Genomic DNA, 16774 nt, shown 5'->3' on the forward strand with positions numbered 1-16774 from the left:
TTACTATAACCATAAGTAATTTTTCCAACATTGTTTTTAGACAATTCATGAAGATGGTTTATTCATAGTTCATCACAATATGACAGTGATCTACAAATACAAAACATGTAAGAACATTTATTTAAAATATGTACAAACTCAATAACAGAGCTTTTCAATTGAAAGTTTTGGTTCACCTTACAACACTTGAACAGAGAAAAATGATGACAGAACTCTGAATCATTCATTAAAGACACAATATTTCCCCAAATACGAATTAATGAAATCACATCAAAAATAAAACTCAAGAGTAGGACAAAGATGTTCTCAAAGTAAAAAAGCTGGAACAATGTAGGGGATATTTATCTTATAGATTAAACTGCATGTTAACATCTAACAGTTTATTTTATCAATTCACAATATCATTAACAAATGTGGTCGAACTAAAACCTAGAAGCAATCTTTCTTTTAGCTGATAAAGTTGTAAACCAGAAATGTTGGTGTCCCGCAGTATTTTGTGCCAAATAGCTTGCCTTCTGGTGTAGGGTCAGAAAATGCGATTTCCTCTTTGGTCAGGTAGCTACCATACATGAAAGAAGTCCTAAATCAATCAGAAACAATTGTTATACACACAAAAATAATTTATTTCCATAGGTAATTAATGCTAGTGGTTGACCGATGGTGGATTTTGCTGCTACTGCTAACTCAAGTCATTTTTATTTGTATAGTACTTTCCCCAACACTCATCGTTACAGCAGCTTTAAGGAAAATAATGCTGTAATGTCTTCATTTTGTAGTCAGAAGAAAATTGTGATTTTAGAATAAGCCTTTACGTCACCAAAGGTGACTAAGGTGGTGGAAAAGGCTGATAACGAGTAATTGGTCGATAGTTTTAGAAGCGATTTATAGAATGTTAGTTAGTTATTGATTTTACACCATGCCAGCTTCCATGGCTATTTTCATGCCGAAAAACAAATAAAAATGTCAATATTACTTAATATTAGTAATTAAAATCTTATATAAGGTTAAGAACTCTAAAAAGGATTCAGGGTTGACTTTGTTAAAAATCTCTTCAAAAGTATCCGTGGAGTAAAATAACTTCCTAAAAGGAATAAAACCAGCACAATCCAATAAAATATGCTTCAAAGATAGTGGATTTTGGCATGCGGTGCCTAATGGTGGATCTTCACCTGATATTAAAAACATATTTTTGAGTGTGGAATGTCCTATTCGGTAGCGGGTGTAAATGATCTGATCCCAGGGATGAATGTGATTAAAGATCCTTCTTTTGCCCATTACAGGGTTTATTTAATGCAATTGGTTTGTAATGAATTGATCCCATTCAGTTTGCCATTTGTTGATGTAAGATATTATGGTAGGTTTCAGATCGGAGGGTGGTATTGAGCATTTTTTAGAAAGTGCGTCTTTAGCAGCAAAGTCTGCTTGTTCATTTCCTAGGATTCCACAGTGGCCAGGTACCTAGCAAAAGTAAATATTAAAATTCTGTGCCTCCAGAGATGACAGTTTAGTTAGAATCTTTACAAGAGCTGCATGGCCATTTTTGAGTGATGCGAGTGCTTGAAGACATGATTTTGAATCTGTTATCATTAAGAAATGTTTCTATTGTGTGGACTTAATGTGATCCAGATCTAGAATAATAGCATTGGCCTCTGCAGTAAAAATTTAACTCAATCAGAGGATTCTTATTCTATTTATGAAATGCAGCCGACAATCCGTCTTTATATATAGGTGTGTGTGAGATGAAAACATCTCTTTGATATCCAGGAGTTGTTGAAGGTATTCATTTGGATGGGTTTCAGCATGTCACAAAGTCGCACTTCAGATCATTAATATATTCTGTTCCTCACTTCCACCAGAAATCAGATATATTATCCAGATATCAAAACTGCCTAAATGTTCCAAATTGCATTTAGACTGCATGTAGAGTAATATGTACAGTTTCACCATTATCTATGTGGCAGATATTAATACTCATCTTCAATTTAAAAACTTTTGAATATTAATTAATTTCACCATATCGTGTGATATCCTAAAATAATTAGTGTTGTAAAATATTTTACTAACTGCTCCATCATTTGAGTCCAATGTAATTTTTTGGGGAAACAAATTTGGTTTAAGCTTTTAAATGATAACATTTTTTTTTTAGATTTTTTAGAAAAAAAGATTTTTGTTATCTAAAAATTCAAACAATACATTTTGTATTTATAGTCTTTAATGGTGCTTGTGACATATAGCGGTAGCTGGCCATTCAAACAGAGCTGGGAACAACGCTCTCTCTCTACAACTTACTGAAATGTGTCTTCTCTCATGTAATCGCCCAGTCTATTAATTTTGAAATGACAATGGAGAAAATGACTTGGGAATATCTTGGGCCCCGGAACAGCACTGACGGGACCAGGGATGATTTAGCAGAGATGGGCAAAATCAATTAAAATGAATGGCAGAAATGCACAACCGAGGAGCTCTTGAGTGCCTAACGGTCAACGGAGGTAAAAAGTCAGAGTCAAACACCTTTTAGATTCAGGACGAATTCCAATTGAAAGTGACCATCCCTATGCCCTACTCACTACAAAAGGACAAAGCTCTTGATGTGGGCTATCTAAATAGTGCATGGCATTACAGTTTGAATGCACCCTTCACTAAAAATTCCTGTTAACTTTCTTTTGTTTATAACTACTCGAGTGGCACCCCACTTCCGAAGTGCCCTTCAATGGCGCAAAAATGCCATTTGGAAAATGGCCAGACATCATCTGTCAATCAACTTTACAACGTGTATTAGCTATACAAGCTGGGAAAATTTAGTTTTTTAGCTTAATATGAGGTAAAGAATCACAATTTATGATACCAGTATTGTCAGATTTTATTGATTTGTAAATGTTCTTTGATCGTAATCTTGACCAACCGTTTTTGAAATTTTGGTCTGTCCATTCAAGTAGATGGGAGCTGCACTGGCATGACTGCAAATAGCCTCCCGAAAGCATTCCAAAGATGTCCTACAGTAGACTGACTTGCTAGAAAGGTATCATTTAGAAGGTACATGGCATGGTTGTTGATTACACTGATTACTACCCCACAAGGTATTATGGCTGTTAAAATCCCCCTAAGTATGAAGGGGGAGGAAGCTGCTCCACAAGGTTGTCCAGATATTGATGCTTTATAGTCATATCTGGTGGAATGTATATGAAGCATACAGTGATAGTCCTCTGGAGGGTTAGATGTACTGCTATTACATGTAAATTGCTATTTAGAGTGATGTATCTGTGCATTACAGAATTTCTAATTAAAATAGCTGTTCTACCAGAAGCACATCTATTGTTTGGACCAAAATAATTTAAAATTGTGAAGTTTTTAAAAGAAAGGTTAGTATCAGGTGACAAATGCGTCTCTTGTAGACAGAAGGCAAGTGGATTTATAATTGCAGCAAATCATTGCAATTCTGCGAAGTTAGCTCCAAGCCCACGACAGTTCCATTGGATAATAGTGTGATCCATATTTAATGTTGGGAGAATAGGGATATTACCCCCAGCTCTGCCATTTGGTGAGCAGCTCCTAATGTGATGGCTACTCTCATTTCGACATCTTTGATTGCTTTCTTCTTCGTATTCTCATATTGTGATCCTTTTGATTGTGAACATCTTGCTTTTTTACAATTCTTGTTAGTTATTTGATTTTCTGTTTGTATGTTCCGGTTGGTTTGGCTAACTCCTCCTACTCTTTGATCTAGGAGTTATGCCTTTACTGTTACTGACAGTTTTTGGTTTATCCTTTTGCAGAGGGAACTACTGAGACCAATTTGTGTGCTTAATGATTTTATTTTTAATAAGTTATTTTTTGTGGCAACTATGGCTACATAGATTTTTACCGATAACCGATAGTTCCAAAAAGCAACTATTGGCACCGATTAATCTGTAAAACCAATATATTGGTCTGCCTCTAATTAATGCTACTGAAAATATTTTGTACCTGACAGTGTCCAGCATTCGAGTGGCGATGCCCTTCCTTCTCATCAGACTGAAGACCCAGATACGACTGATGCCACAGATGGCTTTTTCTGGCAAGGTGGAGCAGCACCAGGTTCTGTGGTGCTCCATGAAGTCCTCTTTGCTCATGTCTTTGGGTTCCTCTGCCTGCTCCAGCACCCTAAATGCCTAAAAAATACAAGTTCTTACAACTTCTCCTGAAAGCTCTATGGAAAGGTTAAAACTTCCATTCAATTTACTAAGTTTGTGATTAATACATAAAGATGTAGCCAATTCTCAAAGCTTTCAAATATTTTTTTTAAATGAAAATATATGTTGGTAATTTTTGGCTTATTTTCAAATTTGAGTCACTGACTTCACTATCAGTGACTCTTGAGATAAGGGACAACATATGTTTTAAATCAAAGTTTTTTTTAAATTAATTTTAAATGTATATATTTGTAGACAAGAGTTTCCGTTAACAAACCATGTAAGGGAACAGGTTTTTATAAAAGTGCCTTTTACTAAAAATTGACATTTATTCATTTCATAACTTACATCTTACTGTAACTTGTGTCAACACCGTCAGATCCATCCAACAGGAGTGTAAATCTTTATCTAATAATGGTGTTCAGGTAAAAGAGTTAAGTGATAAAATATATATTTTTTTCTCTCCACACTATTCTGAAAATTCTGATGGAGTTGACATCTTAACCATCTGTTGTACACTGGAGCCATTTTGTTTTTTTCCCACCAGTTGAAGCTGCCTCTATAACCTACGCTAAAATGCCAAAATTATTCCACAAACCTTAACAGAAATTATCACAATGAGATATTGGTTTTGACATGTTGAAGTTGTGACCACAGACACTTAAAACATTGTTTGTTTGAAATATATAAAAATGACCAGACCATGTGTCCTTCTGTTGCATCTACCATGAGCAGGAAGTGGGAAAGGGGTACTCAAAGTTATAACTGAACATAGCATTGTCTGACGGATTTGATTCAAATTGAAGACAACTTCGATAGTCAGTTTTCTATGGAAAAAATGTATTATTGTATTGTCTGATATCTTGCAGATCCCTTCCTTTCATTTCATTTGATATTAATATGTATTGAATTAGTTTAAAACAACTGTTTGGAAGTTTAACATTGTGACCTCTTGCTGAGGACAGGTTAAGTTACATGTGCTTTCAAATATAGAGTATGCATTTTAAAATATTATATTTAAATTATTTAAAAATATAAGTAATAAAGGAGTATACACATTTCCTTTAAGCTGCGTTCACACTCCCAGTGGCTGGCGGTTAGGTCGCTAGTGGGCGTTCCCACTACTGGTTGCCTAGTAACGTTTTTAAATTATATTCATGGTTGCCATTCCATTGCTGTTGACAACAAATCAGTTCTCTTGCCGCTAAAAACAAACATTTTGGTGGGAAAAGACTAAATATAAATTGAATCAGTAAATTAAATGCTTTATATCAAAGATGAACGAGAAACAAGGCATGCTCTTTGCCATAGCGGCTGTTTATCTGCGGCGTAAACGCCGGTCTGTCTGGGTCCACAAAACCATTAAATCTCTGAGTCAGCACTGTGAGTACCACCGGTTGGTGCAGGAGCTGCGGCTGGATGAAGAACGGTTCCAGCAGTACTTCATTGCTTGACAGGACCCAGTTTGATGAGCTGCTTCAGAGGGTGGGTCCGCTGATCTTTCCATTACTGCAGGAGCTGAGAGAGTGAGAAGGATCACGTGAGCTCTATCATCTTCTCTCGTATTGGCTGTCTCTCCAGTAAGTCGCTCTTCATTTGAATAAAGTTAAACTTGTCTCAACTTTGTCGCATCGCTGGACATGCCCACATCTGGTCGCCAACGGTCGCACAGCTCGTGTCGCCGGAAGTCGCTGTGCTCTCATTCAAAATTAATGAGATGGTGTCACTGTCTCACTGGCAGTGTGAATGCAGCTTTAGATTGAATGTAGGACATGTTTTGTCTCTGATCTCAAGAAACAATTTAAGCACTTACAAATGTAAACAAATACAAACTAAACTCAAGCTTTAATTCAACACAGCATAAACACCATGTTTGGGAGAAAACTCACCTGTCTAATGTTCTCAGCCACCAGACATCCCACAACCATTCTGTCGTGGTTAATGAACAGGTAGGTTTTAGCTGAGCTGGGACTGCTGAGATTGACCTGCTGGAAGCCCAATTCACTGTCTGCTATCTGTCTCACATCGTCTGCCTGATACAGAGCAGTATAGATTAGAAAAAACTGTGAAAATTCTGAACATTTACCTGACATAACGTGTGGAATTTTCAACACGTAGACACTGGGAGCACCTTTTTAGTTGCATATTTTGGATCGTCAGGAAGAACAAGAATTATCTTTCCATCCCAGAACTCGGCCACAACCCGCTCTTTTTTCCAGCCCTATTTCCAGATACAAATTGATGTAAAACCACAACACCAATATACTACAACATCTGAACTGATGCAGCACTGATGACAGCATCCTGAGAGCTCACCACAAATTTTACTGTATCCAGAAAGCGCTGATGGAATTGTGTGTGCTGGAAGTTGTCCTCTGGACTATCGGTACTGTACAGCATGCCACAGGACCCACAAGTGGTAGCCCCAAAATGCTTCTGACCAGCATCCTTCATAGTAAATGAGACATTAATCCTTTAAAAAAAGGCAAATAACCACTTACTTTTATTACTTATTTCGGTCCATAAATTCCGTTTTCTGCTCACAATAATGAGCTGGTTATCTGTCTGTTTCTTCATTTCCCGTCTCATGGCACTCCTCTCTTTGGCTTTGAAAGCAGGGGTTCCAGTCAGTGCAGATGGGGTGCTGGTGTTCAGTGGAGGTGACAAAGTCCCTTTTTTGTTAGATCTAAGATGAATTCAATAATAAGAACTGATAAAGCCCAAAACAATGGCACATAAAAAATACATACATTTTAAAACTTGGGAATGTAACAACATGAAGCTCATGTAAAAAGATTGTCTTACCTTTTAGTGCCAAAGATGGGATACAGAGATGATTCTTCTGAAGACAGATAATTAATAATATTTTAAATAATATAATCAGAGTGTATAATAAATGAGACAATAGGGTGAATCTCAGGAAACCTGTCAAGATCATGTTTGGGTCAAACATTTATTTTGTTAATATTATGTAATATATAAAAATTAAGTTGGGAAAGAATAAATATAATCATTCATTCACATTTTGATTTTGCTTTACAGCAATAAAAATTTTGTTAGAAATGTGCTAGTTTTTATGAAAATTTCAAAAAAGTACAAAAAAGGCTTAATTTTATTTATGGACACATTTCATAAGGCTCAACCAATAAGTCAATACTACAGAAGCCTTGAACCACAAGGTGAAAAACAATTTCACTAAGTGAATTTTTGTTTTGTTTAGATGTCTAACACGTGACCTAACCAGACACGAGGCTGCGACACGAGATAAAATGTACCTTTTCCAAGATAATCAGAGTTTTTGTCCTATTCAGCCACGACACACGACAGAGCTTTCTTTTTTTGGAATGGTTTCCATTTCTGCGCCATTGCGTCAACCAGAACAGTCAACAAATGTGTCTAAAATTATTCTTATCACAGTATATTAAAGCCGGCATCTCATCAGCCGGTTCAGAACAACTTCAATTTTTGCAGAGGGTGTCACACACCTACCGAACATTGTGCTTGAGGTCTCGTTCTCTTTAGCTAGAGGTCTGTCACACACCGATTCAGAATGGTAGTGGGAGACATCCCGGCTCATTCCAACTTTCTCTCCACTTCCCTGTTACCAGGAAATCGGTGAAATAACAACAGGACCGTGTGAACAAACAATCGTATCAGACTGAAGGAGGATGCGATTCATAAAGTAACTTTGCCCTGTGATTGTACATTTATCCCCTCTGGGCTTGCCGTAGAAAGCGTTATGGAGCTTCAGTGAGAAAATGAGTTGCATTCAATAAACACACTGTTCCGTCTGTGATTGCTCTGATTTCTACATTTTATTTTCAATAATCCTCATTTTAGTGCATGAATATTGCAGTGTCATGTCGCGTCTGGTGTGGACGATGTGTTAGTGCCTTCCTGAGCATATATCCAACAAAAACTTTCTCTGAATTTTGGTGCCACTATCAGCAAGCATGATCATAAGCATCATTTCATAAGTATTTCTTTTTATTTACCTTCAAGAGAAGTGTTTTGATCTGGTGGAGGTATGTCACTCACATCAAACACCAAATCAGCTTTTGTGGGTGAGTCCTGGAAAAAAATATAGGGTAAAACACAGAAGACTAAAGCTTCACTTTGAAATCCATATAATTCAATTATTTAAACCTACCTGACTAGCAACTTCAGAGCAATATGACTTGTTGGGGCTAACAGATCTTCTCAAAACCACCTTTAGTTCTTTAGTAATGCCATGCAAACCAGCCAGTTCACGAGGGGACAACTGCGAAGGACTTAACGGCATCATTGTTGACTTACTTGACTCCACAACTTCATTGCTGGCATCTTTACTTGGTGTTTTTGGCCCTTCCATGTCCTTTTCTAAGAAGACGGCACAAAGGACTGGAGAACGATCTACTGGTGCTGTTGTCACTTTTTTTTCCTTTAAGGGTTTCTTAGTATTGGGTTTCATATAGCTTGAAGTTTGCTTGGGTTTGTTTTGAGCAGATTTTTTGAACATTGAAGTGGGCTTCTTTCCAGTGTTGAAGAAAGCTGCTCCCACAACAAGTTTGAGTTTGCCTTTGGATTTCATACTGTTAAATGTAAAAAGGGCTTGAGATTTCTCCTGTATGACCTTTGATGGATTTGTTTTTGTGTCAGATGGACTCTTTGTCTTGGGTTTAGCATTAAAGTAAGCTTTCGGGTTAGACTGGGGACCGGTGACTCTGCCTTTCTTTGGAACCTTACACACTGCTTTTTTAATAGGGTTCCCAGCAGTTGAAGAGAGGTGTGATGGGCCATTGTCTGAGATTGACGGTGGAGATTTGGCTTCTTTTAACTGTTTCCTTTCAAGAGGTGTGAGATATTGAGGTTTCTTCTTGCTGTAGAAGGACCCCGCTCCCAAAGTTGTTTTGCATGGCGAGGCTCTTTTCGGGGGAGATTCTAATGAAAAGAACCTCTGCATTTTTGGGGGTGTACTGAGAGAATGTGATGAGGCTTGAGTCTTTTGGGGTGATGCCATTAAAAAGACAGGAATGTTCTCTTTTTGTCGAGTGGACCTTCTCCGTGGAGAATTGTTTGGGCTTATTATGTGCTTCTTAGATGGGTTACTGGAGGAGGGTTAAAATACATTAATGATCTCACGGCCTATGTCAAAAAGTATAACACATTTCAAACATCAGATAAAAATGTATTACATACCTCTCAGCGTCAGGAGAGCCATGCTTTCTTTTTCGGGATAACATCCTCATATCACTGGAAACATATGATCATGTTAAAATATATTTTACTCTTAAAGTTTACAGACTTTATCTGCATGCTACAAATCATTACATTTAGATACTATTAATGTTTATTATACTACCCCAGTAAAAGTTCTGAGGAAGGATTTTAAATCTTTACTCAAAATGAGACGACGGACAGTACTACACCTCAGAATTACACTCCATAAAGAAACATTTTTATAATAAGTACAATTATAATGCACCAGATATATTATGTAATATATGCTTGACCTTTTCAAAAATATTTGAGGAATTCAAGACGCAAACCTCTTCTCACACAACATATATAACAAATCACGAAATGTGTTTAATAAATAAATATGAAAATAAATTTTGATCTTGCAAACGCTTAAAACTATATTCGAGCTCACAACATTTGCTTAAAAAGATGTCAACAAGCAACCCCTCTCAAAAAAAATCCTCACTAACATGGAACGCCTCGCTAAATATTGAGTCAGTAACAATGAAGATTGATTATAACACACTTACCAAGCACAATAAATGTGGTACGGATTTCAGTCTGGTGTAACACCTGTCCTTTAGTCAAATAACAGCGGCAAATGTCAAACGGCGATATGTTTTGAACAGCGCGCCAAACTTGTGTAACTCACAAGTGGCGCAAACGTAAATCGTGACAACTTCCGGTGACAACTTCCGCGAGTTCCTGTTGTGGTCGGAATGGTTGTCACACATGACATGTGCCTCTAAAACATATATTTATATATTTCAGTTACCTCTAATGTGGTTAGTGTTTTGTTGAATTTAAAGTGTGACCTCCTTAAGGTTGTGTCTGAGGAAAGATGGTGTTTTACTTTACAAGCGACGGTGAGTAGTGAACAACTGTTTGCTCTGTTGATGTTGTCAGCAATGACATTATAAACACATTTACTTGGCTGTGAATGTCTCAGCTCTGTATAGTGCAGATGGTGTTATGACATTCTAATGTAATTCTCTAATTAAGGCGCCCCAACAATGATTATTAATCATAGCTGTAACTGCTGTTTGTACACAACCCTTACAAAAAAACTATGGCACAGTGATGATATTACATGACAAAACCATGACAATTTGATATATACCATGGTACTTAATGATTATCATACAATATTAAATCTATGTAAAAAATGTAAATACATTGTGTGTGTGTGTATATATATATATATATATACACACACACACACACACACACACATATATACATGCTGTTCAGCCACAACATAAATACCACTGACAGGTGAAGTGAGAAACATTGATTATATCATTACAATGGCACCTGTCATGGGATGGAATATTTTATGCAGCAAGTGAACAGTCAGTTCTTGAATTTCATGTGTTGGAAGCAGGAAAAATAGGCAAGCGTAAAGATCTGAGCGACTTTGACACAGGCCAAATTGTGGTGGCTATTCGACTGGGTCAGAGCATCTCCAAAACGACAGGTCTTTTGTAGTGTTCCCAGTATGCAGTGGTTCGTACCTACCAAAAGTGGACCAAGGAAGGACAACCAGCGAACCGGCGACAGAATCATGGGCACCCAAGGCTCATTGATGCGCATGTGGAGCAAAGGCTAGCCCATCTGGTCCGATCCCTCAAGAGATACTGAAGCACAAAATGCTGAAAAACTAAATGCTGGCCATGATAGATGTCAGAACACACAATGCATCGCAGCATGCTGCGTATGGGGCTGAGTAGCCGCAGACTGGTCAGAGTACCCATGCTGACCCCTGTCCACCACCAAAAGCACCTACAATGGGCATGTGAGCATCATAACTGGACCATGGAGCAATGGAAGAAGGTGGCCTGGTCTGATGAATCATGTTTTCTTTTAGATCATGTAGACTGCTGGGGGTGTGTGTGTGTGTCATTTACCTAGGGAAGAGATGGCAGCAGGATGCACTATGGGAAGAAGGCAGGCTGGCAGAGGCAGTGTGATGCTCTGGGCAATGTTCTGCTGGGAAACCTTGGGTCCTGGCATTCATGTGGATGTTACTTTGACACATACCACCTACCTTAAGATTGTTGCAGACCATGTACACCCTTTCATGACAACGGTATTCCCTGATGGCAGGGCAGTTGCAGTGTGTGCCCAGCCACACTGCAAAAATTGTTCAGGAATGGTTTGAGGAACACGACAAAGAGTTCAATGTGTTGACTTGGCCTCCAAATTCCCCAGATCAAAATTTTATTGAGCATCTATGAAATGTGCTGGACCAACAAGTCTGATTCATGGAGGCCCCACCTTGCAACTTACAGGATTTATGCTGCTAACATCTTGGTGCCAGAATCCACAGGACACCTTCAGAGGTCTTGTTGAGTCCATGCCTCGACGGGTCAGAGCTATTTTGGCAGCACGAGGAGGACATACACTATATTAGGCAGGTGGTTTTAATGTTGTGATTGATCTGTGTGTGTGTGTGTGTGTGTGTGTGTGTGTGTGTGTGTGTATATTTATATATATTATACTTAATTCTCCAGTGTTAAATGCTTAAACATGTTCCTGTACAGAAGATCCACATTACAAATAAAACCTTAACCTATTGGCATATCTGCCAAAAAACGTGGCATGGTGCAACGTAACCATGTTGGAGGTTTCATTGTGTCTGAAGTTACTAGAACCAGCCTATGTACAATTTGAAAACAGTGCTTTAAGAGAAATTTCATAAATACTTCTCTTCCTTTACAGTTGTCTCACCAACCTATACCATTTACATGGGTAAAGACAAATATGAAAGTATGTACTGATTTTCTCATCATTATTGTATTTAATCATCCTCTGCTTGTCAGGCCAATGACCACTGGGTTTTTTTCCCCAACAGATGAAGATCTTATAAAATATGGATGGCCTGAAGATATTTGGTGAGAACATTCTGTTCAGTATTTGTTCAAGGTATAGTTCACCCAAAAAAATTACAATTCTCTCATAATTTACTCGTTGTATGTTACTTCATTTTTGGGTGAACTATCCCTACAGCTACTAAACTCAGATGCTGGGGTATTCATGTTGTGTATCTTTGTGGTTCCAGGTTCCATGTGGACAAACTCTCATCTGCCCATGTATATCTCAGAATGCCCAAGGTGTTTGTGGAACATACATTTTTTTTGTTCATTTAATTTTTTTTCTGTTGTCAACATCTATTGATTTGTATTTTTCCTTGATTAAAGGGTACAATGGTAGAAGACATACCAAAAGAAGTCCTAATTGACTGTGCACAGCTGGTGAAAAACAACAGCATTCAAGGTACACATTTTCAGGAAAAACATCAGACTTGATGAAACACTTATGTTGTTAAACATGCTTTCAGATAATTGTTTTATTTTCAGGTTGCAAAATGAACAATATTAATATTGTCTACACACCGTGGAGCAATCTAAAAAAAACTGCAGACATGGATGTCGGGCAGATTGGATTTCATAGACAGAAGGAGGTATGATGAAAGATTCTTTAACACTCTGCTAGTACTCTTAGAAGTCTTGTTTCTGAACTAATACAGAAACAATGTATTTTTAAATACATTTAATATAAAATACTATATTGCTTATGACACATCATAATATCTACAGGTGAAAATTGTGGCAGTAGAGAAGAAAATTAACGAAATCGTAAACAGACTGGAGAAAACAAAAGAGGAACGCCACCCTGATCTTGCAGCTGAGAAGGAGTCTAGGGACAGAGAGGAGAGAAATGAGAAGAAAGCTCAGATACAAGAGCTGAAAAAGAGAGAGAAGGACGAAATTAAGAAGAAAAAAGATATGGAGGAATTAAGGTGCTGAATGTATATCTGATCACAGTTCTGTGTTTGTGTTTATATAATTCCTCTGAAACCTTTATTATTGATAGTTGCATTCACAAACTAAAAATGTGTTGCGATCTCTATTTACCTTGTACTTACAAAATCTGCTTCTCTTTTAGGAATTATTCATCACTCATGAACAGTGACAACATGACCACAAATGAGGTAACATGTCATTAGAGCTTACAGATAAGATCTAATGTAAAATAAATTCTCCAACAATATTAATTAACTTAATATGCATAGTAGTGGAACAAAAATGCTACATTTCAACTATACTATTCTGCTTATTATTGAGATTGCGGTACATAATGATTTGAAATTATATTTTTATGCAGGATTGCTATGATTCAGATGACTTCATGTAAAGGAATAGATCTGCGATAAAGAAGAACCAACATCTTTCCCTACAGTATCTTCAATTAACGATCTTTGGTATTATCGGAAACAGTACTTGTGCCAATAAAGCACAATGCCATGACTTTCTATAGCTGTTGGCTCCACCATTCCTTTGAAAATACTAATAAAATAAGTCATGTAAAGAATGCTCTGTGAATGATAAGACTAAGTAGATGGCTTAGATCAACAAGAATTTGGAGAATTCTGTATGTTAAGTTTGGTTACTGGGCTCAATGAATTAAAGCGTGTTAGTGTGCAGATGTTTTACTTAGTGTACAGTACACATCCATAAGAACAAGACAGAATTTGTGATTATGCAATGACTCCTGCAAGGTATATCACTTATTAAATTATTCCCTCTTATGACATTCTACAATAAATAAATTTTTCTCAGTTCATTTTCTTATCTCTGATATATCAATATAATTTTATAGCATTTAAATACTATTCTCTGCAATTGAAATGGACAAAATTATTTACAATATGTGGGGAACATGCAGCTGGGTGAACTGTACTTTGAGAAACAAACAAACAAAAAAATCTAGAGGTTTACCACAAGCATATATTTGATATGCTGACAAATTGGAAATCAGTAGTTTTACAAAGAAACTGTATAAATCTTTTGGTTATCCTTTCATTGATTTTCTTCAATTGATGCCCTAATTTACATAAAGAAAATAGGACAATTGTCCTGCACAATGAAAAACTAAATTGTGCACATTTGCATGATTTACTCTTGACTCAATTACAGTATTGTCCTAACTCTGCAAAACAATGTAATGGCATCTACGCTAATATTATCCTGAGGTTACCAGAGCCTGTCAGATCCACCTCCGTTCCTGCTCAGACTCCACTGCTAAATGTCTCTGAGTGATGACGACTAAATGCAGCCATTGCCAGCCAGACATCACTTCAGTCTATTATGATGGACTTCAGAGGATGTATTGATGCCAACTCCAACCATAAGACATGGGATACTTCATATGCCATTGCCTGAACGTTGGACTCAGGATAGACCTCACAAAATGACCTGGCGGTTGAATTGTGAAGCACCTCACTGATCTGGTCCTGCGTCACCTTTGTCTAATGATGAACTACACTCTTATAATGCATTACATAGACTAGCAATTAATTGCCAACAAAAGCCTTCATCAGCCAACTAACTAACTATTAATCCAGGATGAACTTTAAAAACATAAGTCATTAATCTTACAGTTCATACAAAATCTTTGTTTAAACGCTGACCCTTAACACTAACTTCGTTTAATCATTTTAAAGCATGACCTGCACTGCACACAAATAACTAATATTGTCATTATATACATGCTGTTAGCCAGAGAGAAACTGACCCCACGGTGAGCCTGGTTTCTCCTAAGTTTATTTTCCTCCATTAACCAACATATTATGGTGTTTTGTGTTGCCTTCAGCTTGCTCACTGGGATTCTAAATACAATTATTATTGAATTACTTAATTGTTTATTTTTATACACAATTTACATATAAATTATATTTAATCAAACTACACAATGATAACTCTTAAGAATTTATAGATATTATAGTTTCGTTTTCTGAAAAGCTGCTTTAAAACCATGTGTTTTGTGAAAAGCGCTTAACAAATAAAAATGACTTGACTTGTCCACTAGATGGCAGCGATTCTATGCACTAGCCTTCAGTTCGAGGTTTGAACTATAATTTAAACATAATAGTATTCTTCTTCTGAAACTGAATTTCTAACACTAACTCCTGAGAGCTTTCAAGCTAAATGCACCAAACTCTGCACAGACCTTCACAGGCTTTTCTAACTGATCGGACTTTCCCACAGCGGACGTTCAAAAATCGGGAAAATCCCACTTGCATACATTGATGGAATGTTCAGATGATCCACGACTATTCAAACTCCAACTGTCCAAAATTCAAATCTGAGCCATCAACAGAAGGCATAAACATGCTTTAGGCTGCTCTTCTATCAAACCTCTATTTATATCTGTCTCTTTTAATATGCTTTGGGCCACTCTATCGAAACTTTATTTCTATCAAATTCAATCAAGCTCTATTTGAATTATTTTTTTCTGGTTTTGTTCAATTGACTCAGGGTAGCAAGAAGCCTTTTGAGTATCACCCTGGTAACTGCCTAGCAACCAGATGGAGTTACCCTAACAACCAAGTAACAAAACATATATCTCTGCACCAGAACATCGTAGAAACTTCCAGTTTTGTTCAATTGACTCAGGTTAACAAAGAGCCTTTTGAGTATCACTCTGGTAACTGCCTAGCAACCAGATGGGTTACCCTAGAAACCAAGTAACAAATCACATATCTTTGCATCAGAACATCATAGAGACTTCTGGTTTCGTTCATTTGACTCAGGGTAGCAAGGAGCCTTTTGAGTATCACCCTGGTAACTTCCTAGCAACCAGATGGTGTTACCCTAGCAACCAAGTAACAAAACATATATCTCTGCACCAGAACATTGTAAATCTATCCTAAACTATCAGACCATGCTTTTCCAAGCCAACCTATAGTTTTTCCACAAATTTTTTATTGAGTTAAAGGTTAGTTCACCTAAAATTGAAAGTCTCTCATCATTTATTCACCCTCTTGACATCTCAGATGTGTTTGACTTTCTTCTGCTGAACAAAAATTAAGATTTTTAGAGAAATATATCAACATTACATCTTGCCATTACTGCAATGCTCTAGGCACAATCATTATTTTAAGCTCGATTACAATTCCTAGTGCTGGATGCATGCACAGAGTGCTAGATGACACTATAGGAAATGTAATCAAGCTTGAAATCATGATTGCCAAGGAGACTGCTGTCAAGATGTACAGTGAAAAGCAGTTATATTTTTGTCTGTTCTCACCCAAAACCATTTGGATCATTTCAGAAGACACTGATTAAACCACAGGAGTCTGATTGGTTATTTTATGCTGACTTTATTTCCTTTTTGGAGCTTTTGGAGTTTTGGTCACCATTCACTTGCATTGTATGGACCTATAGAGCTGAGATATTCTTCTAAAAACATTTTTTGTTCAGCAGAAGAAAGAAAGCCATACACATCTGGGATGGCATGAGGGTGAAATGATGAGAGAATTTTAATTTATGGGTGAACTATACCTTTAATTACACTTATAAACCTTTATATTCCCACTGGTG

General features: G+C 37.1%; 2 protein-coding genes across 2 annotated transcripts; one reads left to right on the plus strand and one right to left on the minus strand.

The window, feature by feature from the left end:
* Positions 1 to 89: 89 nt before the first annotated feature.
* Positions 90 to 10031, minus strand: LOC127622328 (N-acetyltransferase ESCO2-like). The gene is made up of 11 exons (XM_052096402.1): positions 9920 to 10031; positions 9348 to 9401; positions 8320 to 9256; positions 8165 to 8240; positions 6975 to 7011; positions 6714 to 6855; positions 6486 to 6617; positions 6301 to 6390; positions 6059 to 6202; positions 3964 to 4148; positions 90 to 580 (listed from the first exon to the last, which is right to left on the minus strand). Exons 2-11 carry the CDS (start codon positions 9395 to 9397, stop codon positions 448 to 450), a joined length of 1926 nt encoding a protein of 641 aa, XP_051952362.1. The 5' UTR covers positions 9398 to 9401; positions 9920 to 10031; the 3' UTR covers positions 90 to 447.
* A 53-nt stretch (positions 10032 to 10084) lies between these two features.
* On the plus strand, positions 10085 to 14025 carry LOC127622170 (coiled-coil domain-containing protein 25-like). The gene is made up of 9 exons (XM_052096147.1): positions 10085 to 10255; positions 12111 to 12158; positions 12244 to 12283; positions 12451 to 12502; positions 12590 to 12665; positions 12749 to 12852; positions 12989 to 13191; positions 13338 to 13383; positions 13557 to 14025. The coding sequence occupies exons 1-9, from the start codon at positions 10231 to 10233 to the stop codon at positions 13584 to 13586; spliced, it is 624 nt and encodes a 207-aa protein (XP_051952107.1). The 5' UTR covers positions 10085 to 10230; the 3' UTR covers positions 13587 to 14025.
* The last annotated feature ends 2749 nt before the right edge of the window (positions 14026 to 16774 follow it).

Source organism: Xyrauchen texanus, chromosome 28 (assembly GCF_025860055.1).
Source record: "Xyrauchen texanus isolate HMW12.3.18 chromosome 28, RBS_HiC_50CHRs, whole genome shotgun sequence".
Classification (NCBI taxonomy): domain Eukaryota; kingdom Metazoa; phylum Chordata; class Actinopteri; order Cypriniformes; family Catostomidae; genus Xyrauchen; species Xyrauchen texanus.

What these genes read in the sequence shown, in the direction of transcription:
- LOC127622170 (XM_052096147.1), top strand. Translation starts at nt 10,231, where the DNA reads ATGGTGTTTTACTTTACAAGCGACG. An exon ending in GATTTCATAGACAGAAGGAG is followed by an intron (nt 12,853 to 12,988) that starts GTATGATGAAAG and finishes TAATATCTACAG; the next exon opens with GTGAAAATTGTGGCAGTAGA. An exon ending in ACAACATGACCACAAATGAG is followed by an intron (nt 13,384 to 13,556) that starts GTAACATGTCAT and finishes ATTTTTATGCAG; the next exon opens with GATTGCTATGATTCAGATGA.
- LOC127622328 (XM_052096402.1), bottom strand. Translation starts at nt 9,397, where the DNA reads ATGAGGATGTTATCCCGAAAAAGAAAGCATGGCTCTCCTGACGCTGAG. An exon ending in CCCATCTTTGGCACTAAAAG is followed by an intron (nt 6,856 to 6,974) that starts GTAAGACAATCT and finishes AATTCATCTTAG; the next exon opens with ATCTAACAAAAAAGGGACTT. An exon ending in CAAAATATGCAACTAAAAAG is followed by an intron (nt 6,203 to 6,300) that starts GTGCTCCCAGTG and finishes GCTCTGTATCAG; the next exon opens with GCAGACGATGTGAGACAGAT.